We start from the raw sequence: 25,490 nt of genomic DNA on the forward strand, positions 1-25,490 counted from the left end.
TGAGGGGGTTATAAGGGGGGCATATACAGTGTGTGTGTGTGTGGTATTATTATTTGTGCAAGTTGCACAGCACTCAACAGAAAAATAGGTACATTTACAAAGGTACAGGTACAATAGGTACATTTACAAAAATAGGTACATTTACAAAGAAAGAGTTTGCTGCAGTATGGGATTGGATCTCAGATGCTTGCTGAGGCGATGTTGTCTGGAATGCACCCAGCAAATGAGTAGTCGCCACACATTCTCTGCACAAAAACCACATAGTCTAGAAATGTCCATAGACTAAATATGCTGATGTCATGCCGAGGTGTATGAGCATGAAAGTAATGCTGCAACACTTTTTTTTCTTATTTCACATTCTGTAAATATGATGTATCCCATATTTGGCAATCTGGCTATACCACACAGCATAAACGAGAGAGATAAATACATAGTTACTATAATTATAGATAACCTTTTGAAACTGATCCCTTTCAAGCAAATCTATCTGAAGCTTTGCTTTAGTGGTCTGAGGGGACGCCATTCGAATCATTCTGACCTTTTCTGAACTGATAGTTTGCCGCACAATGAAGGAGTTCATGACAAAATTCATGTGGAAGAAATCTGCCCATGATTATTCATGTACTGTTTGGGATGACTTTTACTGTATGTGATGTGAACTGGTTATATTTGGTTTAAAACTGGATTGCTGTTTCTCAGCTAGCCTTACTCAAACTGGGGGGAAATATTACACTCCCACAAATCAATAAATTATACATTTTAATACCCAACACTTTAAGACCACAGTCTATTGTTACAGCCTTTTTCAAAGCAAATTTTGTACAAATACCTTATATTTTTATTCCTCTCCATTTATATTACTAATTGGATATCATAGTTATGGTGAAGGTAGAATAAAACACTGCAGATGTTGCAATATCTAATTATTTTCACACTCATGGTTAGTTCAAGGTAGACTCTGACAGCACAATCCTATCCATGTTTACTCTGAAATAAGTTCTGCTGTGTTCAGGGGGTGAAGGAGTATATCATACATACCTGCCCATCCAGCATCTTCAAGTGAAATAATAATCACAGATCAAACAATATCAGCAAAGCTTTTCTGACACAATGCTTTTCGATGGGAGGGTTTCACACATCTAAGAGTAGCTCACATATTACATTCACTACAACGGGCTGCGTTAATGTCCACTGTGGCCGTAGAGAGCTTCCAAACAGATGAAGAATCATGATGCCACTACTGGCTGACCAGATAATGGCTGGTGGAGATGAAGAATCTCCATGGGATTGTGGATGACTATCTATAGCAGCATATAGGGGATTTCCCAAGGAAATGCAGTTTTCAGGAGGCTCTCCATGGTTGGCTTAGAAACTAGTCAGAAAAATAACTGGCCTGGCCTGTTTCCTTTAACTGTCCTAGCCTGCTTATTGATTGGCAAAAAATCAGCTAGTAAAGATTTTCATCGTATGGAGATTAGCATTATTAACATCTGCTAATCACTGGAGATCAAAATGGTGATGAAGCTACAGGGACTGGTTCAAAAATTGAGAACCTCATTTTGTGATGGGTTCAACGTATGAATTGACACTCAGCCACGTGTAATTGTGTGTAGACTCATCTCAAGAAACGACTGAGCTCAAAAGTAATCTAACATTGCTTCCTTTTTCTAAAACAAGAATTGCCACCACTAATTCACTTCTACATAATACTTAAACTCCCCCACAGCACTAAAACAACTTATTCTTATTGTAGTGTGTGTGAAAAAGAAAATAATTTCCTAGAGGAAATTACAAATGTGCACATATTTTTGGAATACCTATATGGCATGTTTGTGCCATTATTATACATGGTATGCTTCATTGACAGCATATGCTATGCACTTAAGAAGCATGCAGAATTGTGGCAATTCTTAACGCCATTTCCAATTTCAATAGGAGAACAACCATCCACATTTACACATTCCTAAATGAAGAGGGAGAGAACTCATCCTGTGTACTTTTTGCATGTCTTCTCGATATATTCCCTTCACTCCATTATGTTCATCACTATAAACTCTTGGCTTAGTTACTGTTTGTTAGTCTACTTTTGTTATGATTGGTTTATTCTAGAATACAATAAAGGGTTTGCTCTTTTAATTACACTATGGGTAGTTGGAGGGTATGTGACCCCTAAACCAAGGAGAGAAGTAAAAACCTTTAGAAGATATCTGAAGGCAGCCCAGTATAGGGAAGTTTTTTTAATGTTTGATTTTTTATTATGTTTTTATTTATGTTGGAAGCTGCACAGAGTGGCAGGGGCAACTCAGTCAGATGGGCAGGCCAAAAATAGTAAAATCATCATCATCATCATCATCATGGAAAAGAAGGTCCTAATTTTCATCAGAAAAATGTTGGGAGGCTATGCCTTTGCCTGCTGGGGAAGTGGTGAACTGGGTTAAAACTAAAGAAACAGCAAAGAAGAATGAACAGTTGAAGCAACTCAACCAGACAACAGCCTATGCCTGAATAAAGGTAAAGGGACCCCTGACCATTAGGTCCAGTTGTGGCCGACTCTGGGGTTGCGGCGCTCATCTCGCTTTACTGGCCGAGGGAGCCGGCGTACAGCTTCCGGGTCACGTGGCCAGCATGACTAAGCCACTTCTGGCGAATCAGAGCCGTGCACGGAAACACAGTTTACCTTCCTGCCGGAGCGGTACCTATTTATCTACTTGCACTTTGACGTGCTTTCGAATTGCTAGGTTGGCAGGAGCAGGGACCGAGCAATGGGAGCTCACCCCATCGCGGGGATTTGAACCACCGACCTTCTGATCGCCAAGTCCTAGGCTCTGTGGTTTAACCCACAGCGCCACCCGCGTCCCACATGCATAAAGCAATAAAATCTCCCAAACAAAAAGCAAATAAACAAACATGAAATGTAGGATGGTTTAAGACAATGGCCATTTCTTCCTCTCCATCCAGTCACATGCCAGATAGTTTAACATAATTTATAAACATTTTCAAATGTTTCTTTGGAAGAAAGCCAACTATTCTTCATACTTCATACTTAAAATAAATAATTTCACAGAATGTGTGGCAGTTGCCAAGAGCAGCAAAGGTTCACAAAAATTACAGGAGAACATCCCAGATTGTACCATCCCCTAATTAATATGTTCACCTTTTGCAAGGATGGAAGATGCACCCCTATTATAGAAGCTGAATGACTAGTGACTGCAATCATGTTCAGTCCAGGAGGGAAGGAGGGAAACGCAGCCAGAAAAACAATGCAAAAATGGTAGGCATTCCCATAATGCCCCTGGAAATGATGCCAATGTCAACTAAGCAAGAGCTGTGTTGACAACAATGTTCACATGCTTTCCATGTTCAGAGGCGGTCAATGAACTCGTGATGTTGGGGCACAACGTACACACAATATGCACACAGATGTCACAGTCACAAACACACACACACAGACATTATTATTGTTAATTATTAAATTTCTATATTGCCCATCATCTGACGATCACAGTGTGATTTGCAATACCAAAACACAGAACATAGTAACAAACAAAAACAATAACCACCCCAGTTTCAAAGGCCACAGATTGTTTAATTAGCCGAAAGCTTGGGAAAAACGGAATGTATCTGCCTGGTGCCTCAAGATATGTAATAAAGACACCAGGTGAGTCTCACTGGGGAGAGCATTCTACAAACAAGGAGCCACCACAGAAAAGGCCCCAGGGCACAACCAGCAACACCAGGGGTGCAGCGTCCAGGTTTGCTGCTTGAGGCGAAGCACGAAGTTTCGCCTCACTCTGCCATGACACCCGCACCATTGCCTCTGCCACTGCGCCACCCCACTGCCACTGGTACTACCAGCACTGCATTGCCTGCAACACCACCTCAGCACTGATATAGGCTCCACTTAGGGGTACCACCTCAGGGGCTGTTATGTACTGAAGTTCTCGCCCTGGGCTGACATGGGGATACTGTAGATAGTTATGCAAATAAGGGATTGAAAGTGACGTTCAGTGATTGGATAGTTTTAGAAAATTGTTACAGTTACGTTGTACTGGAGCTTTATATAAGCAGGCTGACTGAACCCTTCAGTTCAGTTCTGTCCTGGCCTGTGAATAAACAAGAGCTGTTTGGAGAATCGCTGTGTTGTCTGATATGTTCACCCACAACTTAACAGGGGCTTCACTCTTCCTCATGGGTAGACTGGACTGAGCAACAACCCCACAAGCACAAGTCTCTACAAGCAGGAGTTTGAATCCATTAAGGCTGCTCAAGACCACCATTTCAGAGCACAACACACCAAGGGCAGAAAGGAGAAATAGCAACAGCAACAAAGCCCACCCACACCGTTCCCCGGGACACGGCCCTGCAGAGAGCACATAAATCATTTGCATTTGACCATATATCTAGGCTTCCGTCCTACTACACCAGGTCCCAAGTGCCTCGCCCCACTTCTTAAAGGGCAACAGTAAGATCCCCACCCTACCCCCCAGCTCTTGGTCCAGATAACGTGGGTCTGGGTAGCCTGTAACTTTTGTTTGATATAGCCATTTTTCTCTTCAGCAATTACTGCATTTCAGTGATTCAAGCCACACAGTAATTTTAATCCAGCTCTGATGCTTGTAACAGTAAACATCCTTTTGCTTGAAAACAAATTGGGATTTGTTGATTTATGCTAACTCCCCCAAGTAACTAAAGTAATTAAGAGTGCAGGGTCACCTTTGTGATCTCCAATTCCACACACACCCTCTTTTTTAAATTATTTCAATTTTGGTTCACTTTTGAATCCAAACCACAAGACAGCACCAGCATTGTTAGATGAAGCCAGCTCGCTTCCACTAGGCCACACAAGGGAGAACTAGTAACGTATTTTTCGCTCTATAAGACGCACCAGACCACAAGACGCACCTAGTTTTTGGAGGAGGAAAACAAGAAAAAATATATTCTGAATCTCAGAAGCCAGAACAGCAAGAGGGATCGTGCCCAGTGAAAGCAGCGATCCCTCTTGCTGTTCTGGCTTCTGTGATACCTGTGCAGCCTGCATTCACTCCATAAGACACACACACATTTCCCCTTACTTTTTAGGAGGGCAAAAGTGAGTCTTATAGAGCAAAAAATATGGTGGTTTGTAAAGCATATAGCAGTTTCATTTGCTTATTTATCTCATTTTGTAGTACATATAAAATATGAAATGATTCATTTAAACATTGAATGCTGCAACTTACAATAGTTTAGAAACAGAAGATAAAAGTTATCTCCAGTTGTTCTTGGTGTTTCTCAGTATTTTACCTTTTCTGTTGTCCCAATTCATGATGGTTATAACAAGATCAATTTGTTACAATGTTTGGCACTGTGAAAACACTGTTTAAAGCATTTTACAGTGTTTAGTATAAAATGGATCCATTTTGGAACAGTCTACTACTCTTCAGAGACATTTGCAAGTGCCCTGGGGCCTTTTGGATATGTTTTCTAATTTTTCTAGGTGTCTGGATGTACGTTAAGAGTGAAGAAGAAAAAGAGCTCATTGCTGAAATCAATGAACTTTTCAGGGTTACTCCTGGGGATTTGCAAGGATGGTCTGTGAAACGACGACTAGCCTCCTCCGAAGGATTTAGACTGGCAGGGGCTCAGTAGTATGAAACACACAGAATGGACTCTATGAAAAGTTCTCTGAAGTAACCTATGCCAAAGGAACATTTTATAACAATAACATAAACACTTCAGTTTAAATGGAAATCAAGGGAAATAAACTCCAAGCACATTCTGACTGTGGTTTCAAAAAGTTTACACACACACACACACACCAGGAATTTAGCCCAGAGACTATTATGTGCTAAATTCTGTTCTTTTGGCAAGAGGCACAAATACTGGAGGAATTCATCCAGACCTATTTCTATTGGCTTCAAGTGAATCCCCCAGCCAATTGCTCTAAGTCACCATTTGTGATCCCCTTGTGATTTCAATCTTGTTTTGTTTTTGAGTTTGGTTTAACCATTTCAATGCTTCTGGAATGCATGACGCTGAAAAGAAGGACCCTTGTGTGTTGAGCACAAACTTACGCATTTATCATTTAATCACTTGAGTGCAAAACATCGTCAATGGTTGAGCTTACTGAGCCACTGGAAACTGATTAAAGGCAGCAAGTGGGGAGTAAAACAAATGAAGATGGAATCCAGCTTTTTGTACAAGGAGTCCATAGCATACTGATGAACTTCTTTTTCAGACCATGCCAAGTGACAGATGAAAAAACAATGGCCCCAAGGAGTAAAATAATAACTATGTGAAAGAGATTTCAAGTGTGGCTCAAGCTGCTTACTGATTAACATTTTTGCACACATAACACTGTTCACAGACCTATGCCACTATTCTTCACATTCAAAGGCTTTCTTGACAATTGCAAAAAAATCATCATAGCTGACTCACTGTTCTCACACAGCTTAGCAGTCTGAGAGCTATGAGCGATATGCAGTGTTAGTCATACTCAGAGTAGCCCCACTGGTTTCAGTTGGTTTACTCTACACGTGACTAATTTGGATTAGTCACCCCTTATACATGTTGTTTCATAGTGAGGGGGGAAAGTTGTGTTATGAAGAGATTCTGAAACACGAGGACACATTTTAATAGATGTCATCGATAAAGGAATGTAAATTGTATGCACATTTTCCTTATATTATGTAGCCTTCTTTCCAGTCTTTCCCCATGAAGTAAGTTGTTGAAGTTGTAACAATTTGTGAATTTTGTTATGAATGCTCAATATATGCAAACCAAAAGTATGTTGACTGAAATTATAGTTTCAGCAATATTCAGAAACATTTTAATGCAATCTTAGGCCTACCGCAACAAAATTTCAGGAAAGCTATGCTGAAAGTACAAAAAGAGGATTGTTTGAAGTCACGCCAAAACAATCACTGGCTAATATTTAGATATCATGTATTCCAGATACTGAACATGGTCTAATTCTTCCAGCATTCAAAACATACCCTCTGAGGAACAGATCATTAAATTATTCCTTGACATGCAAATCTTTGAAGAGAATATGCATATGCATTGATGGAGTAATGCATACCCTCCAACATTTCTCTGATGAAAATAGGAACATCCCATTCCATAATGATAACTTTAATATTTATAACCCACACATCTGGTTGGGTTGCCCCAGCCACTCTAGGCAGCTTCCAATATGTATAAAAACATAATAAAACATGAAACATTAAAAAACCTTTCCTATACAGAATTGCCTTCAGATGGCTCAGGGGTCAGATAACTCCATCCATTCCAACATTCCTCCGATGAAAATAGGGAATTCCTAAGTAAAAGTGGGACATTTCAGGATCAAATCAGAAACTGGGACGACTTATCTAAATCAAGGACGTCCCTGGAAAATAGGGGCACTTGGAGGGTCTGGTAATGGCACTTAAGGGAATAGCTAAATCTATGTAGGGCTGTATCCAGTGATAGTCATACACAAAGTAGATCCATTTAAATTAATGGGCACAACTAACTTAGGCATATTTATTTAAATAAAGTTACTCTGACTAGAATCCAGCTGGATGCATCCCATAGTACTTCCAAGAAGACTCAAATAAGGCACTACTTTGGCTGATTGCTTCTGCTTCTTTCTTCAATTTCTCCCAGGTGAATAAAACAGGGACAGTCTGACCCAGTGACCTGATCCTGGCTTCCCTGTATCTGAACAGAAAGGAGGGGGTCAGATATAGCAGTGTTTCCCAACCTTGGGCCTCCAGCTGTTTTCGAACTACAATTCCCATCATCCCTGACCACTGGTCTTGCTAGCTGAGGATTATGGGAGTTGTAGTCCCAAAACAGCTGGAGGCCCAAGGTTGGGAAATGCTGAGATATAGGATAGAAATCTGCCCCAACTCCCACCTAAGAGCAGTGGCGTAGCGTGGGGGGTGCAGGGGGGGCGGCCGCACCGGGCGCAATATCTGGGGGGGGGGGCGCTCGCACTCGCAGCTCTCTGCCCCTACCTGGCTCACTCACTCTCTCTCACTGCAGTGTTGGCTGTGCGAATCCGATCCGAGCCGCCGGGTCGCCGCCCACTGTGGAGGGGAGGGTGCCAGGCGTGCGGTGCGGTGCGGAGAGAGAGCGAGGGACTATCTGGGGGAGGGACAGTGCAGTGGGGGGGCGCAAATTACTTGCCTTGCCCCGGGTTAGGGGGCGCAAATTACTTGCCTTGCCCCGGGTGCTGACAACCCACGCTACGCCACTGCCTAAGAGTTCACTAAACTCATTCTGATGCAGGGTAGCCTGGGTGCTTCCAGGATCTGCTCCCCCCACCCCATCTCTTTCTCAACCCTTTTTTCCACCAGCCAAATCTTAACAGTGTGCCCTTTCACATGGTGTTGGATGGGTAAAATAGGATTAACCTTAACAATCTCTTTGAGCAGTCACAATGCATAGATCAGAAGGTCGGCGGTTCGAATCCCCGCGACAGGGTGAGCTCCCGTTGCTCGGTCCCTGCTCCTGCCCACCTAGCAGTTCAAAAGAATGTCAAAGTGCAAGTAGATAAATAGGTACCGCTCCAGCAGGAAGGTAAACGGCATTTCTATGCGCTGCTCTGGTTTGCCAGAAGCGGCTTAGTCATGCTGGCCACATGACCCGGAAGCTGTATGCCAGCTCCCTCAGCCAATAAAGCAAGATGAGCACCGCAACCCCAGAGTCGGCCACGACTGGACCTAATGGTCAGGGGCCCCTTTACCTTTATTATTATTTATTAGATTTATACTCTGCACCTCCCTCCAAATGAGCCAAGGGCAGCAAACATATCAATACTAATACAATTACAACTTATTTTCAAAAAAGCAGTTTAAAACTCCTAAAAAGCAATCACTGATGGGTATCACCACTTCTGCCAGAGCAGTACTGCACATGGAAAATCAATTGCCCAAACCTGCAATTAGGTAAGTTGAAGAATAAGAAATGGATAATGGTGGTAAAAAGGAACAAAGAATCAAACACAAGTGGGACTATTTGTACAAAGCCACTCCCGAACTTAGGAGGGGGGGGGGTTGCGGGCTCACGCCTCCGCCTACACTCTTGTGGGGCTGGCGCCAGCCCTGCAGGACTCAGGGATTCCCATTATTATTCATCTCCTGCAGCGCCAGCCAATTGGCTGGCGGCAGGGGTGGGCCGTCCTAGGGGCACTTAAGGTCGGGGCAGCCCTGGCTCGCCCCTTTTCCTCCTTTGCAGCAGCTGCAGTTTCCCTCCCACCCGCCCTTTAGGTTTGCATTCGGACTTTGCTATGGGCTTCGGCTGGTCACCACAAGGGGCCTGGTAGGAGTTTTTCCATTTGGCTAATTGGCTGGAATTTTGAAGCCACTTGGTTTTTTCGCCTAACTCGTATCAAAACGTCACAACTCCTTGGTCTTGGCGGTTAGGCATTGGCAGGGGTATTGTTATGCAAATGAGATGGGGGGGGAGGAATGCCATCACCTCCCTCAATTCTTGAAGGGTAGTTCATTAAAGGACTATGAGGGGCGTCGCCTCGTCCGAAACCTACGGAGGCTAGGGCCTAAAGCGCGCTCCCGAGCCCCTTGGGGAGCGCCTAGGGATGTGCATCTCGGGGGCTCCCCCTGTTGGTGCTTAACCCTTCCCGGTTAGACCGGATAGTCTGTTAGGGCCAATGCCTAAAGCCAATACCTCTCTTACCTGTAATCAATAAAGTTGTGGCCATTCTTCGCCCATTAACCTAAATTCTGGTGTCTTTATTTACTCCATCTGTGGGAGGGGGCGGGAATAGCCACGCAAACAAGCCAGCAGAAAAGTAAGATACCAGAACTCAGATTTAAACAAGAACCCATTGGAATCTGTTGCCTCTTATATTCAATAAAAAGCCTCTGTATTCTTGGAAGTCTCCTCACACTATAAAAGAACATGTCTGAAATATCATTTCCTGGCAATAATATTACTGAGAGTGTAAAATAAAAATAAAAAAGGCACTACTATTACAAAAACACACACCCAAATCCTACCTTTGACTGTGCTTGCCATTAAACTGTTTCCATGCTCTTGCTGCTTTGGCTTCAAAAACTGTGGCGCGGGCGGCCCTGGAGGTTGTGGCGTATGGTAGAGGGCCTTCCCATTTGTAACCATTTGTCTCCTGGGACTTAATGCCGTGAAGTGAATATTGCTCTGGGTCACATTGCTCTGAGGAGCAACGCCTCCTCCAAGAGATGTCTTTAACTGGGAGTTTGTAGATAGGTTTCCCATAGCTGGGCTTGGGGTGCTACCACTGGACGAAGAGCAAGGAGTTCCTGCGTGAACTCTGAGAGATGGGATCTGCTGTCCATTGGCCACACCAGGCCTGCTGTGAGGAGTGCTTGTTGTCCAATGGTTCATAGTGCATGATCTCACATTCATTGTCCAATGGTTGTACTCTTAAAGGTATGTGGTACAGATTCCCGGGTGGCAAAGACATCAGTCCAGAGTCGGTGAGGTATCCATAGTGCATTAAGCCTGTTACAAGGGAGGGTGAGAGGACATAATAAAATAACATACACTGTAAGAAAATGCAAGCGACACAGAGAGCAACTCTGCTTAACTATGTGGGGAAGAGATATTGATTGCCTGAGCATGAGAGTAGAAGCAATCAGAGAAAAAGGCTTCTGGGGATAAGGATAAATGATTGCTGAGAACTATAATAAAGGGAAATGGTGCCCTTTTAAAAGCAGAAGTTAACAGGGAGGTCAGTTACCTTTGTACTAGTTAACCAGCCATGAAATGGAATGAGCACTGAGCAAGAAAGAAGAGTCGGCTGAGAATGGGGAGCCAAATGCTTCATTGAGAAGAGCTTCCCTAGCCTATTCCTCTATTTTTACTTTCTGCTCATTTAAAAGAGGAGCCAAAAAGCATGCAAAGCAGCTAAAAGCACTGGGATGTGAAATATCAGTGTCTGCTTATGTTTTTAAAGGGCAGGAGCACAATCAAACAGCTAAGTGCAGAATATGTCACTCCACCAGCAAGGGGGGAAATGCAAAGAAAGTAAAAATAAAATACCGTATTTTTTGCTCTATAAGACACACTTTTTCCCTCCTAAAAAGTAAGGGGAAATGTGTGCGCGTCTTATGGAGTGAATGCAGGCTGCGCAGCTATCCCAGAAGCCAGAACAGCAAGAGGGATTGCTGCTTTCATTGCGCAGCGATCCCTCTTGCTGTTCTGGCTTCTGGGATTCAGATTTTTCTTCTTGTTTTCCTCTTCCTAAAACTAGGTGCGTCTTATGGTCTGGTGTGTCCTATAGAGCGAAAAATACAGTATGTGGCATTCATTTCCAAAGTGCACCCATTAGCTAACACAAACGTGACTATGTTAATTTTACAATTAACAGAAAAAACAGTATCTCAACAGATTATTGTCCTTAGTAGATCAGGGATGAATATGTGTTATATGGAGAGAGCAACTTGTGAGCAGAGGGTGCATTTATAGAGGATAAATTAAGTAGTCAGCAAGCAAATGGAAATTTTGTTCTATAAGTATTTTCACATTTGTCAGCAGAAGTACGTTTAACCCTCCTCTCCTGTCCTCACATTTTGACTATGTTGCAGAACAACATGGAGTGTGTATGATTTAGTTGAAATGGGAGGAGATGAAACGAGGTTAGGATTAAAAAGGCTGCATTCCTCCTTCTTCCGCTACTTATTCTCGTTTGTGAATGCATCTAGTGCAGTGTGGAATGCAGTTTTTAAGTCAACTGACAGCTTCATTTCAGTTTTCTGTCCTTTTGGTGTCACCAGATGTCATTGGTCTTTGACTCTCATCACTCCCATGCAGCAATTGGGAGGTTGTACATGAGCAACAAAGGGACGCGGGTGGCGCTGTGGGTTAAACCACAGAGCCTAGGACTTGCCGATCAGAAGGTCGGCGGTTCGAATCCCCGTGACGGGGTGAGCTCCCGTTGCTCGGTCCCTGCTCCTGCCAACCTAGCAGTTCGAAAGCACGTCAAAGTGCAAGTAGATAAATAGGTACCGCTCCGGCGGGAAGATAAACGGCATTTCTGTGTGCTGCTCTGGTTCGCCAGAAGCGGCTTAGTCATGCTGGCCACAGGACCCGGAAGCTGTATGCTGGCTCCCTCGGCCAATGTAGCGAGATGAGCTCTGCAACCCCAGAGTCGTCCAAGACTGGACTTAATGGTCAGGGGTCCCTTTACCTTTACATGAGCAGCGGCTGGAAGGCCACAACTTTCTCAGTCCTCTTTTACACTGTCTGGACAAATCTCTCTATTTTGGTTTCTCATGTTTCCAAGTTTATGTTTCCTTCCTCACATTTCTACACCAGCTTCCAGGGGGGAAATTAAGTCCTCATGAAAATTCATCTGAATTTTAGTGCACATTTCTCAGAATGTAACATTTCTGTATGCAACTTTCCCTGATATACACATTTTGGCACGCACCTTCCCCTGATATGATGCATTTTATGTTTTAATGAATATATGCATTTTTACTTTTACCTAACATGCACATTTTTTGTGCACATTATTTGGCTGGAGAACAGCATCACAAAATCTAGAGAAGTGTGAATTTCTAAGGATAGCTGAGTTTCAGTTTGGTATATTGGTTCAGAAAGCATGAGTTAGGTAGATTTGCTTTAAAATCTGAACCAACCAGAGTTTCTCCCCCATGTCAAATATGTACTAAGTAACTGTGGGAATATCATCTCCGTAATTAGCTGAGAGGTGTGGAGAAGACTTCTGAAGGAGAAGCTTTCATTTCGATAAAGGAAATGTGAATAAGTTAAAGTGTTGTGGATGTTCTGGGTGATAATTAGAATGATTTTCAAGGAATATGTGAAAATGTGTTCACCAATTAAATGGTGTAACTACCCAGGGACAGCCCACCCATGTGGCAAGGTGAGGCAACGGCCTCAGGTGGCAGGAGCTACAGAGGCAGCAGATCAGTCTCAAAGGAATGCATATTCTCTGATGAAAATAGGGATGTCCTAAGGAAAAGTGGGGGACGTGGGTGGCGCTGTGGGTTAAACCACAGAGTCTAGGACTTGCCGATCAGAAGGTCGGTGGTTCAAATCCCCGCAACGGGGTGAGCTCCCGTTGCTCAGTCCCTGCTCCTGCCAACCTAGCAGTTCGAAAGCACATCAAGTGCAAGTAGATAAATAGGTTCTATTCCGGCGGGAAGGTAAATGGCATTTCCGTGCACTGCTCTGTTTCACCAGAAGTGGCTTAGTCATGCTGGCCACATAACCCAGAAGCTGTACGCCGGCTCCCTCAATCACTAAAGCAAGATGAGCGCTGCAACCCCATTCGGCCACTACTGGAACTAATGGTCAGGGGTCCCTTTACCTTTAAGGAAAAGTGGGACATTCCAGGATCAAATCAGAAACCGACATTTGGAGGGTCTGCAGCTGCCCAGTGTGATTCAGAACAGGTCCCCTCCCACCCCTTACAACAGCCTTTGAGTCCCACTTCAATCATTGGATGATTTGCCCCCTCCCCCATCTGCAATTCTCTCCTGCAGCTTCTACGAACTGCCCAAGTCTGGAGCAGCAGCCATGGAGAGGCAACAGGGTGATCGCTTGCTGCTGCCGCTGCTTGAGACAAGCACTGGCTAATCCTCCTTCCCGAACTTGGCAGCAGCAGCACTTGTGAGGGAAATAGGGATATTCCAGGATCAAATCAGAAACCAGGTTAGTTTTCATAATTCTGTGTCTGTCCCTGGAAAATCAGTCCACTTGAAGAAGAAGAGTTTGGATTTGATATCCCGCCTTTCACTCCCTTTAAGGAGCCTCAAAGCGGCTAATATTCTCCTTTCCCTTCCTCCCCACAACAAACACTCTGTGAGGTGAGTGGGGCTGAGAGACTTCAAAGAAGTGTGACTGGCCCAAGGTCACCCAGCAGCTGCATCTGGAGGAGTGGAGACGCGAACCCGGTTCCCCAGATTATGAGACTACCGCTCTTAACCACTACACCACACTGGCTCTCACACTTGGAGGGTATGTGTATGTGAACATATAGTATATGGACATAACCCTTCCTCCCTCTCCCTTTCTCTCTCTCACACACACAAAAGCACACATATGCAACACTCACATACTTGACTAATCTATATCATCTATATTAAATAGCCTAATCCTATCTATGTTAAAAGCAACAGCAAGATTCCTATTAACAACTCTGAGAAGTTGCAGATCCCAGCTCAATTTATATAACTCAAAAAGATAAATGCTAAATTGTTAGCTTCCATTGTTTAAAGCTGGAGATTGCAGGAACATTTATTGATTACAAGCAATATCATTTGTTTTCATGCCTGGCTGCAGCATAAATCTCATTTTGCCATTCAACCAGGGACAGATGGGGCTGAATGTTCTTAGATTCCCGGGGTTTGTTTTATTAAAGCAGAATGTACCTTGCCCTAACACAGGTGACTGGGTCTTGAGAAAAAGAACATGAAAACAAAGAGGAGTCATTCTCTTGCTGGAACCGTGTGCACTACAGCATTATAAATCTACAGCGAATCAAAACCACTCCTGTCTGTAGCTTTAAAATACATTATAAAAGTGCAAACATAATAAGCAGGAGATTACACACTGCTCATTCATTAAGTTTTCTTCAGGAACAATGTACTTTGATTACCTGACAGAGGTATATTTATATGCAATGCAGTACGCAGAGGGTCTTATCTGGTCTACGTCAATGCATTCCTCATGGTTCTAAAACGCCTCCCCCCCCCCCCTTAGTTGTTTCCTTTAAAATGTGTGTTACACTATGCCACTATGCAGCAATAGGTTTTTGACAGGGAGAAAGAAAGAAAGAAAGAAAGAAAGAAAGAAAGAAAGAAAGAAAGAAAGAAAGAAAGAAAGAAAGAAATGCTGCTTTCTGACATCATGCTAAAACATAGCTTAATGTGGTGTGAACAGGCCTATTGCGCGGGTGGCACTGTGGGTTAAACCACAGAGCTTAGGGCTTGCTGAACAGAAGGTTGGCGGTTCAAATCCCTGCAAGGGGTGAGCTCCCGTTGCTCGGTCCCTGCTCCTGCCAACCTAGCAGTTTGAAAGCACGTCAAAGTGCAAGTAGATAAATAGGTACCGCTCTGGCAGGAAGGTAGACGGCGTTTCCATGTGCTGCTTTGGTTCGCCAGAAGCGACTTAGTCATGCTGGCCACATGACCCAGAAGCTGTCTGCGGACAAACGCCGGCTCCCTCAGCCTATAGAGCGAGATGAGCACACAACCCCAGAGTCGGTCACGACTGGACCTAATAGTCAGGGGTCCCTTTACCCTTTACCTTTAAGCTGCCCAGAATGGCTGAGGCATCCCAGTAAGATGTGTGGGGTATAAATAGTAGAATTATCATTATGGAATGGGACGTCCCTATTTTCATCGGAGAAATGTTGGAGGGTATGCAAGAAAGGAGAGTCCAACTAAACACCAGAAAAAAACTTTCTGACAGTAAGAGCTGTTTGACAATAGAACAGTTTCCCTCTGGAGGTTGTGAACTCTCCATCCTTGGAGGTTTTTAAGTAGAGCGTAGGTGGCCATCTGTCCGGGATGCTATAGCTAAGATTCCTTCATTGCAGGTGGTTGGACTAGATGAGCCTTGGAGTCCCTCCCAATGCTACAATTCTACGATTCTATGTTTGTGCATGCATGGATAGCACCACATATAACAAAAAGCTCTGATGCATAAAATTTACCAGTATGGTACATAAAATTAATCCATTCTCAATCATCCTCCACAGACCTAATATTAGCAATGAAGGCTTCCAGGTGCAGTTGAGCCCCTTTCCACAGAAGCAAGGAAGTCCCCAGTCCAACCGTTACTTCTTCTCCTCTCCATTTGGATAGCCATTGCAGTGGCGTAGCGTGGGGGTGCAGGGGGGCCGGCCGCACCGGGTGCAACATCTTGGGGGCGGGCGCTCGCACTCGCAGCTCTCTGCCCCTACCTGGCTCACTCACTCTCTCTCACTGCAGTGCTGGCTGTGCGAATCCGAGCCGAGCCGCCGGGTCGCCGCCCACTGTGGAGGGGAGGGTGCCAGGCGTGCGGTGCGGTGCGGAGAGCGAGCGAGGGACTATCTGGGGGAGGGACAGTGCAGCGGGGGGGGGGCAAATTACTTGCCTTGCCCCAGGTGCTGACAACCCACGCTACGCCACTGAGCCATTGTGTCACTGCACACCAAGGCAACACATCCTGGCCATATGTCTGCCTTAGTTTGTATGCAAAGATTCCACCAGCCTTGCTATCTTTACTCACAGATAAGCCCTTCTGACTCAATATAATGGCTTAGGTAAAGACTCAGGATACATGGGTGACTCATATTGCTCAGAGATCCTAATTTAGATATTAGAAGGTATTCTGTGTTAGCAGGGACACGGGTGGCACTGTGGGTGAAACCACAGAGCCTAGGACTTGCCGATCAGAAGATCGGCGGCGTGAGCTCCCGTTGCTCAGTCCCTGCTCCTGCCAACCTAGCAGTTCGAAAGCATGTCAAAGTGCAAGTAGATAAATAGGTACCACTCCGGCGGGAAGGTAAACAGCATTTCCGTGTGCTGCCCTGGTTCGCCAGAAGCGGCTTAGTCATGCTGGCCACATGACCCGGAAGCTGTACGCCGGCTCCCTCGGCCAATAAAGCGAGATGAGTATCACAACCCCAGAGTCAGTCACGACTGGACCTAATGGTCAGGGGTCCCTTTACCTTTATGTGTTAGCAAGTCTAGTACAAATTCCAGAGGAATAGCCATGCAAACTCAAAAAAATAAAATTACTGCATTTTTATATTGCCCTTCATTCTGTAGTTTTTCAGACCACTTTACAAAATAATAAAATTGCATCTACATTAAAAGCAATTATCCTAACTCTAAAAATATTAGCATATCAACAGAAATACCCTAACTGTACATCACTTTGCACCAGTTACATGACACTAACCTTTGGGCCTCAAATGTCAGCTGTCTTCCAAACACTTGAATGGAAAGATTGGTCATAGAATCATAGAATCATAGAGTTGGAAAAGACCACAAGGGCCATCGAGTCCAACCCCCTGCCAAGCAGGAAACACCATCAGAGCACTCCTGACATATGGTTGTCAAGCCTCTGCTTAAAGACCTCCAAAGAAGGAGACTCCACCACACTCCTTGGCAGCAAATTCCACTGTCGAACAGCTCTTACTGTCAGGAAGTTCTTCCTAATGTTTAGGGTCTCTGGGCTGATGCCAAAATGCAATCAATTGAGGGAGATGGCCAGACCTTCAAGAGAAGGGGCTTCCATAACTGGAGTGCTTTCACATTGAAGGCCCCGTTTCATGCTCTTGTGCCGCAAGAAATGCCTTCTGGGAAAATGAGCAGGGCCTCCTCACAGATCTCAAGACTCAGGCTGACATCTATTGCGAAAGGGTCTCTCCTTCAATCATTTTGGTCCCAGGTCATTTAGGACCTTATATTCCATTAATACCTTGATTTATGTCTGGTGGCATATAGACAAGCAGTACAGCTCTTTAAGAATCAGTGTGGTGTGATTTCATTTTGCTACACTGCTCAGAACCCTGATACAGTGGTACCTCGGGTTAAGTACTTAATTCGTTCCGGAGGTCTGTTCTTAACTTGAAACTGTTCTTAACCTGAAGCACCACTTTAGCTAATGGGGCCTCCTGCTGCCGTTGCGCCGCCGGAGCACGATTTCTGTTCTTATCCTGAAGCAACGTTCTTAACCTGAAGCACTATTTCTGGGTTAGCAGAGTCTGTAACCTGAAGCGTAGGTAACCTGAAGCGTATGTAACCCGAGGTACCACTGTAGTCAGATTCTATGCACGTTGCAGCTTCCAGCTTCCTATGTAAAAAGCACATTGTAATGGTCTACTTGGAATGGATTGTTGTGACCAGGATATCCTGGTCCAGAAAGAATCCGGAGCTGGTGAATCAGCCCAAGCTTGAAATTGAAACCAATCCTGCCTCAAGTAACAGTAGTGAATCCAGGGGTACTCCTTCAGGAAGAGTGCAATCCGTTCAAAACAGGTTACTTTCTCAAATCCCCCAGTCAGGGACCACCCACCATACCACCTCTGCCTTGCTCGGATTCAGTCTTAGGCTGGATTGAGACACATCAGAGAAGAGTGTCAATTAAACGTCAATTAAACTTTGTATGAGAAATCGGGTTGGCGAAAACAGAACTCCACAGCGCCATCTGGTGTCACAGTGTTATAAAGCATATACAGTGGTACCTTGGTTCTCAAACTTAATCAGTTCCGGAAGTCCTTTCCAAAACCAAGGCATTCCAAAACCAAGGCACGCTTTCCCATAGAAAGCAATGCAAAATGGATTAATCCATTCCAGACTTTTAAAAACAACCCTAAAACAGCAATTTAATATGAATTTTACTATCTAACGAGACCATAAAATGAAAGCAATAAACAATGTACTGCAGTCACATAATGAATCAGTCAGTAACTGAACTGGGTTCCACATAGTCACACATAAAAAAAGAGCCGCAAAAACAAAAACACGAAATAAATAGCAAAAGCAGACAAACCTCACCATAACACTCAAAACGGAAGTGTAGCACTCAAATCGTTAGCGTAACACTCAAAACAGAGCACGTTTGGCTTCCAAAAAAAGTTTGCAAACTGGAACACTTACTTCCGGGTTTGCAGTGTTTGGGTTCTGAGTTGTTTGAGTACCAAGGCATTTGAGAACCAAGGTACCACTATACAACACATATAATGCGCTTTTTCTTTGCCAATGTAGCTGAGTCCTCAGTTTAAGTTTCTATGGACTAAAGCCCAGTTCATTGGATGCATAGAATGTTGGAAGATACAAATGTACATATATACATAGGAGTATAGAGATAATACAATTTGTAAACAGTAGAGTGAAAGACTCATGAAATGCAGGAGTTATAATCTGTGAATTTTATGCCAAATCTTTGTATGTGTGTGAGAGAGAAAGCGGGAGAGAGAGAAACACAGTGACAATTAGCAACAGCAATAATTGGTGATAACACATTCTTCCAAGCTTTGCTAGATTAATTTACCAATCCTGAAGTGGGAGAGAAAACCTTTATCTTAATTGAGGGTGTTTCTGGACAGGGGCTTAATATCACAAATGTGTCATTTAAGCATTACAAAAAGTTTGTTGGCAACCAGATTATCTTTTCAGATTTTCTACAGAAAGGATAAATGCAGTTTAAATGTGGAGGAGGAATATTAGCTGCCATGCTGTGTTGATAATGTTATGTGACGAATAGACAGTATGAGAGCACTGATTCCACAATAAAAGCCCATCGGAGTCCTAATTGTATATCAAAAGGACCAAATCAAATTTACTGAGCTATAATTTATCACTAGATTTGAGTTGTTTCTATTACAGACTTGAGCTCTGGCCATTAACTTCTACGTACAGGAGTGGCAGCAGAGGGAGGAATGGTTTCAGTAACCAAAATAAGCTTTGCAACAATTCAAAATCAAGGCTACAAGAACATTCGGTTGCCTTTCAAAATTAAGAGAAATATGTTTCTTCTTCAGGTTTGCAGAATCACCTTCTGTTTGCCCATATGTGTAATATTCTGCCGTGGGAGAATCGCGTAAGAATAAGAGGGGGAGGGTAGCTCTGTTAGGCTGCTTCAGCAAAACTAACAAAGAGCCTTGTGATAACTTTAAAGAGTAACAAATTTATTGTTATTATTTCATTCACAGCAGTTTATAGCTAATCAATTTAGATCGGTGGTGACATCATCAAGAATGGATCTGCAGTAGACATGGGAGCCAGCTTCTAGGTAAGGTAAAGGGTAAAGGGACCCCTGACCATTATGTCCAGTCGTGGCTGACTCTGGGGTTGTGGCGCTCATCTTGCTTTATTGGCCGAGGGAGCCGGCGTACAGCTTCCGGGTCATGTGGCCAGCATGACTAAGCCGCTTCTGGCGAACCAGAGCAGCGCACAGAAACGCCGTTTACCTTCTCGCCAGAGCGGTACCTATTTATCTACTTACGCTTTGACGTGCTTTCGAACTGCTAGATTGGCAGGAGCAGGGACCGAGCAACGGGAGCTTACCCCGTTGCGGGGATTCGAACCACCGACCTTCTGATCAGCAAGTCCTAGGCTCTGTGATTTAACCCACAGCACCACCCGCGTCCCCAGCTTCTAGGTGCCACCCCCCAAAAACCCCCACTAAACAACACTCCAGCCCCAGGGCTTGGTTTCTATGAAGAGAAGCTCTAATGCATAGGTCTGTAGAGAAACCATATTGATTTGAAAGCCCAGCCTCCTCATGCCAGATATGCGTAGAGCTGGCTATCCTGCTCTGTGATAGGGAAAGAAACTTTGCACGCGCCTAATAGCATTCTCCTCCTTAATGTAACTTCACATGTTCCAGGAGATGTTTGGGGGATGAAGAAGAGTTGCACCTCCTGCCCTTTGTAGATTTCTGTAAATGACACATAGTAAGTAAAACAAGAAGCTGCCTTATTTGGAGCCAGACCTAGCTCAGTATGATCTACACACTGACTTGAATAAAATATGCGAGGGGGGGCAAGTAAGCCCTACCTCACATAATTGATTGCATGATGTGGTACATGGACACCATTTGAATGGCAATGCCCGTCAATTAGGGGGAGCTCAAATATTTTATTGGGGATGGTGAAGACCTCTTAGTCCTTAGGAGTTGGCTCCTAAGCCTACAGCAGCTCTCCAAAGTTTCAGACAGGGAACTTTCACAGCCCTATCTGGAGATTCTGGGGATGGGACATGAGGCCTGCTTCACAGAATCAAAGTTGGAAGAGACCCTGAGGATCATCTAGTCCAATCGCCTGCAAAGCTGGAATATGCAGTTGTCCCCTACAGGGATCAAACTTACAACCTTGGGGGTCAAATAATGCTAGAGGGATTTAAAAAAGCACTGTGAAACGCGAGAAGTATTGTTAAAAGGGAATAGAAAAAGAAAGGTTTAAATAATGACAATACAAACTTAAGAAATGCATAAATTAATAATGACTACGAAAGATTTACGGGAAAGCTGAAGGAAGTCCAGAAAAGAAAGACTTTGTGAAAATTGGATGTGATATTATTGTATGATTTGTTTTTGTTGTAAATTAATAAAAAATATTATATATATATATAAAAACTTACAACCTTGGCATTCTCAGAACCATGCTCTAACCAACTGAACTACAGTGGTACCTTGTGTTACATACACTTCAGGTTACATACGCTTCAGGTTACAGACTCCGCTAACCCAGAAATAGTGCTTCAGGTTAAGAACAGAAATCGGGCTCCGGCTGTGCGGCGGCAGCAGGAGGCCCCATTAGCTAAAGTGGTGCTTCAGGTTAAGAACAGTTTCAGGTTAAGAACGGACCTCCGGAACGAATTAAGTACTTAACCCAAGGTACCACTGTATTGAGACCTTTGAATAGCAAATGATCTACCATGGGACTATGACCTTCCCCCCAAATATAGTAGTTAAGAGGATTGCCACAAAAAGTAAAAGGGAAACTAGCCCAATTCTGGTTGTCTATATTTTGTATGCTGGGGCATCCCACATTTGGGGGGCAGGGGATCACCATATGATAGAAATCTTCAGATGTTTCTCGTGCATCATGGAAACGGATTACAAATTACTGACAAGCACACTGCAAAGTTTACATCTGAAGCAGGCCCAATCTATTGCCTCTGGATACATCGTGGGACAAACACTAACTTGCCGTCTCTACTGTCCGTGGTTTCTGAGCTATTATAGGAGTGTGGTAATGACTGCTTCTCTGTGTGGCCAATAATGCACAGTGATGACATCCTCACTATGCCAATAGATAGGTTATGCAGAACAATGTGCACTTCAATTGTTGCTATTTTCAGGTGGGATTCAGTCACATATCAGCAAATTTGGGTTGCACAATTAAAACTGATTTGGTGCTCCTACACAACAAACGTGCTTTCCCCCCCAAACCAGACTTTTTATGATATATAAAGTGATGGGAAAATGCATTAAAGTGTGGGATAATGATGGCTTGATGCAACATGGTATGAAGAATGAATGGTCAATGAATAGCTAGTGCCATCTAACCTCCGTGCAAACTTTGCACAAACAAATTAAGATGCACGTTCACTAAATAGGTTTTCTGGGAGTGACCAATGTTAAGACTTCAGTCTTAAGCATATACAGTTGTACCTTGGTTCTCAAACGGAATCCATTATGGAAGTCCGTTCGACTTCAGAAAACGTTTGAAAACCAAGACACAGCTTCCAGTTGGCTGCAGGAGCTTCCTGTACTCAGAAGCCGTGGAAGCCGCGTCAGACATTCTGCTTCCCAAAAAACGTTCGCAAACTGGAACACTCACTTCTGGGTTTGCGGCATTCGGGAGCCAAAACGTTTGAGAACTAAGCTGTTCGAAAACCAATTTACTATGGGCAAAGTCTCACTGCCCTCATTAGCACGTAAAGGTAAAGGGACCCCTGACCATTAATTAGGTCCAGTCGTGGCCAACTCTGGGGTTGCGGCGCTCATCTCACTTTATTGGCCGAGGGAGCTGGCGTACAGCTTCCGGGTCATGTGGCCAGTATGACTAAGCCACTTCTGACAAACCAGAGCAGCGCATGGAAATGCCATTTACCTTCCCGCCAGAGTGGTACCTATTTATCTAATTGCACTTTGATGTGCTTTCGAACTGCTAGGTTGGCAGGAGCAGGGACCCAGCAATGGAAGCTCACCCCGTTGCAGGGATTTGAACCGCCAACCTTCTGATTGGCAAGTCCTAGGCTCTGTGGTTTAACCCATAGCACCACCCACGTCTTTCATTAGTGCTTACTTTTTGGTTAACATGCATTGGCTTGTGCTTTGGCCTGTGACCTCCATTGTTATAAACAGTCCTAGGATCCTCCATCCAGCTCCCATTTCTTTCTTAATGAAAATTACCTGCCTCTGTGGAGAGTGCCATAATCAGAGTATCCCTTCTGGGGACGGACTGGGTGTGAACCTGCTCAAGTTTCTAAAATATATTCAAATAATTCCGAGCAAGCCTGGTATGAGAGGATGGCACTCTAGACATGCTCTAAGACATTATCTATTAGTATTACTTCAAATGTTCCAATATTTTTTGTACCTTTGGAGGTACAAAACTATTGCTTGGAGAAGTTGGATTAAAGCAGCCATGCGCCTTATATTCAAAGCTACATGTGCCAAGAGTTGCTGTGAGGATGAAAAAGTAACAGCAACAGTCTTCCACAACTTGCAAAACCATCATACGACATACAGTGGTACCTCGGGTTACAGACGCTTCAGGTTACAAACGCTTCAGGTTACAAACTCCGCTAACCCAGAAATAGTACCTCGGGTTAAGAACTTTGCTTCAGGATGAGAACAGAAATCGCATGGCAGTGGCACGGCGGCAGCAGGAGGCCCCATTAGCTAAAGTGGTGCTTCAGGATAAGAACAGTTTCAGGTTAAGAACGGACCTCCAGAACGAATTAAGTTCTTAACCTGAGGTACCACTGTACTTGGGGGGGGGGGCAGAAACCCACCTCCCTGGAGACGTTTACACTACTTAGAATTTAGTTGCTAGCCCTGTATTTTCTCTCCCCCCCCCCCCTATTTTTTGTTACAGGATTTCACTAGAGTAAGCCTGCAGAGAGTCATCTACTACTCTGCCCAGACTTTTCTGATAACTCCATGTTCAACATAGTAAAGACTAGGAAGAAAAAACACACCTGAAACACAGAGAGATTACCAAGGCTACCACTAGTCACTATCTTAGATTTCAAGTTCTTATAGGCATCAGTAGAAGCAAAGCAAACTCAGAAGGGGAGAAAAATCCAAGGGGTTTTTATATCTAACCCCGTTTAATCATCAACAAGATGACAAATCTCCCGAAGGGAATATTTGTCTCAACTTTTTCAGACATTGTTCTCTTCCTTCCCATTTCAGCAGCAGGCTTGGAAAAACTTGAGAGAGCGAAAACGAGGGAAGAGAGAAAGAGAGCGAGCCCTGAAGATAAACCCGAAAGGAATTCAGGAAACTTTGGAGCGGGGTGGCGGGGGGCGAATCAAACATGGCAAATTAAAATATACTCCCGCGGAAAGAAGGACGGGAACTTTACATCGGCCAGAATAGGGAGAAGTTGCTGAAGCGAGGGCTTGAGAGGGGGGCATTCCTGTTTTCCCTGAAGACGTGGCCGTGCTCTCGGGCATATTGGGTGTCACTCCGAACATGCCCATCATCGCGCTGGCACATCGATGTGCGTTCAAGCCGCCGTCGAGGAAGCGCCCCTTCCATTGGGGAAAAGGCGGCTTCGCGACCGTCCTTCCATCTGCCCGCTTCCCTTTCTCCTTCCCCTAAACTCTCCGCGCCCCGGACCGCTTTGTTTTGCTCGCCGGGACTTTCACGCGCTTCCCGACGATCGCGCGTCGCCCATTCAGCGCCCCCTGCCTTCACACGCGCAAGGAACGCCGCCCGCGACACGCCGCGTCCCCTCCGCGCAAAATACGCACTCTCTCCGCTGCCCTCGCTCGCCCGATCTTCGGCCCCTTCTTCGGACTCGCCAGCTGCCCGAGGACCACGAAGGCGCCCGCGCTCCGGCCGCCGCTCCGCCCGAGAAGCCGCTGCGTCGTGCGCCCTCCCCGGCGGTTCTGAAGGGCGTCCCTTCGCCGCGCTGCGCCCAGGGGGAGCCCGCTTTCCGCGCCCGCCCCCTTCGCCCGGGGCGCAGCTGAGCAAAGTTCCTATGGCAGCGTCCGCTTCGCCAGGTAACCCGGTTGCCCACAACAAAGCGCCCAGGTGCTGCTCGGGGGCCGAGCGAGGCGCCCCCGACCTGCCGCCTGCCTTCTTCTCAGACAAGAATGACAAGCACCACTTATGGGGAGGGGGCTGGGGGCTGGCCAAGTTCAAGCACACGCGCGACGCGGGTCTCCCACCTGTCCGGCCCCCTTGGGAGAGGCTCTCGGTTGGAGCAGGAATCTTTTCCGTCGAGGGCGAGGGAGCCGGAAGGTGGAGATTGCGGAGGGATGTTCTTTCTTTCTTTCTTTCTTTCTTTCTTTCTTTCTTTTTCTTTCTTCCTTCCTTCCTTCCTTCCTTCCTTCCTTCCTTCCTTCCTTCCCTTCTTCCCTTCTTCCTTCCTTTCTTTCCTTCTTCCTTCCTTCCTTCCTTCCTTTCTTTCTCTCTTTCTTTCTTTCTTTCTTTCTTTCTCTCTCTCTCTCTTTCTTTCTTTCTTTCTTTCTTTCTTTCTTTCTCTCTTTCTTTCTGTACCCTGATCTTCTCCTCCTTCTGGAACCGTCCCCTTCCCCTTGCTTCCTCGCTTTAGTCTTTTCCCTCTCAAGGTGGGGTACAGGTAGGGTTGCCATACAGTGGTACCTCGGGTTAAGTACTTAATTCGTTTCGGAGGTCTGTTCTTAACCTGAAACTGTGCTTAACCTGAAGCACCACTTTAGCTAATGGGACCTCCCTCTGCCGCTGCGATTTCTGTTCTCATCCTGAAGCAAAGTTCTTAACCCGAGGTACTATTTCTGGGTTAGCGGAGTCTGTAACCTGAAGCGTCTGTAACCCGAGGTACCACTGTATGAAGG

General features: G+C 44.9%; 1 protein-coding gene across 5 annotated transcripts in view; it reads right to left on the reverse strand.

Annotated features, from left to right (window-relative positions):
- The window catches only part of GLIS3 (GLIS family zinc finger 3), a 171,597-nt gene extending 146,929 nt beyond the window's left edge, over nt 1-24,668 (reverse strand). For 2 of the 5 annotated variants that reach the window (XM_083419662.1, XM_083419661.1), the window contains exons 1-2: nt 24,423-24,668; nt 9,987-10,470 (exon numbers count right to left, since the gene is read on the reverse strand). In XM_083419662.1, the coding sequence (XP_083275788.1) occupies nt 9,987-10,374 (388 nt within the window). In that variant the 5' untranslated portion in view covers nt 10,375-10,470; nt 24,423-24,668. Of the gene's footprint in view, nt 1-9,986; nt 10,514-23,264; nt 23,410-23,456; nt 23,730-24,422 lie in introns of those variants that run through there. The other 3 variants (XM_083419665.1, XM_083419664.1, XM_083419666.1) reach the window with 2 other exon arrangements.
- Nucleotides 24,669-25,490: the final 822 nt, after the last annotated feature.

Source organism: Podarcis tiliguerta (assembly GCF_965153285.1).
Source record: "Podarcis tiliguerta genome assembly, chromosome: 17".
NCBI lineage: Eukaryota > Metazoa > Chordata > Lepidosauria > Squamata > Lacertidae > Podarcis > Podarcis tiliguerta.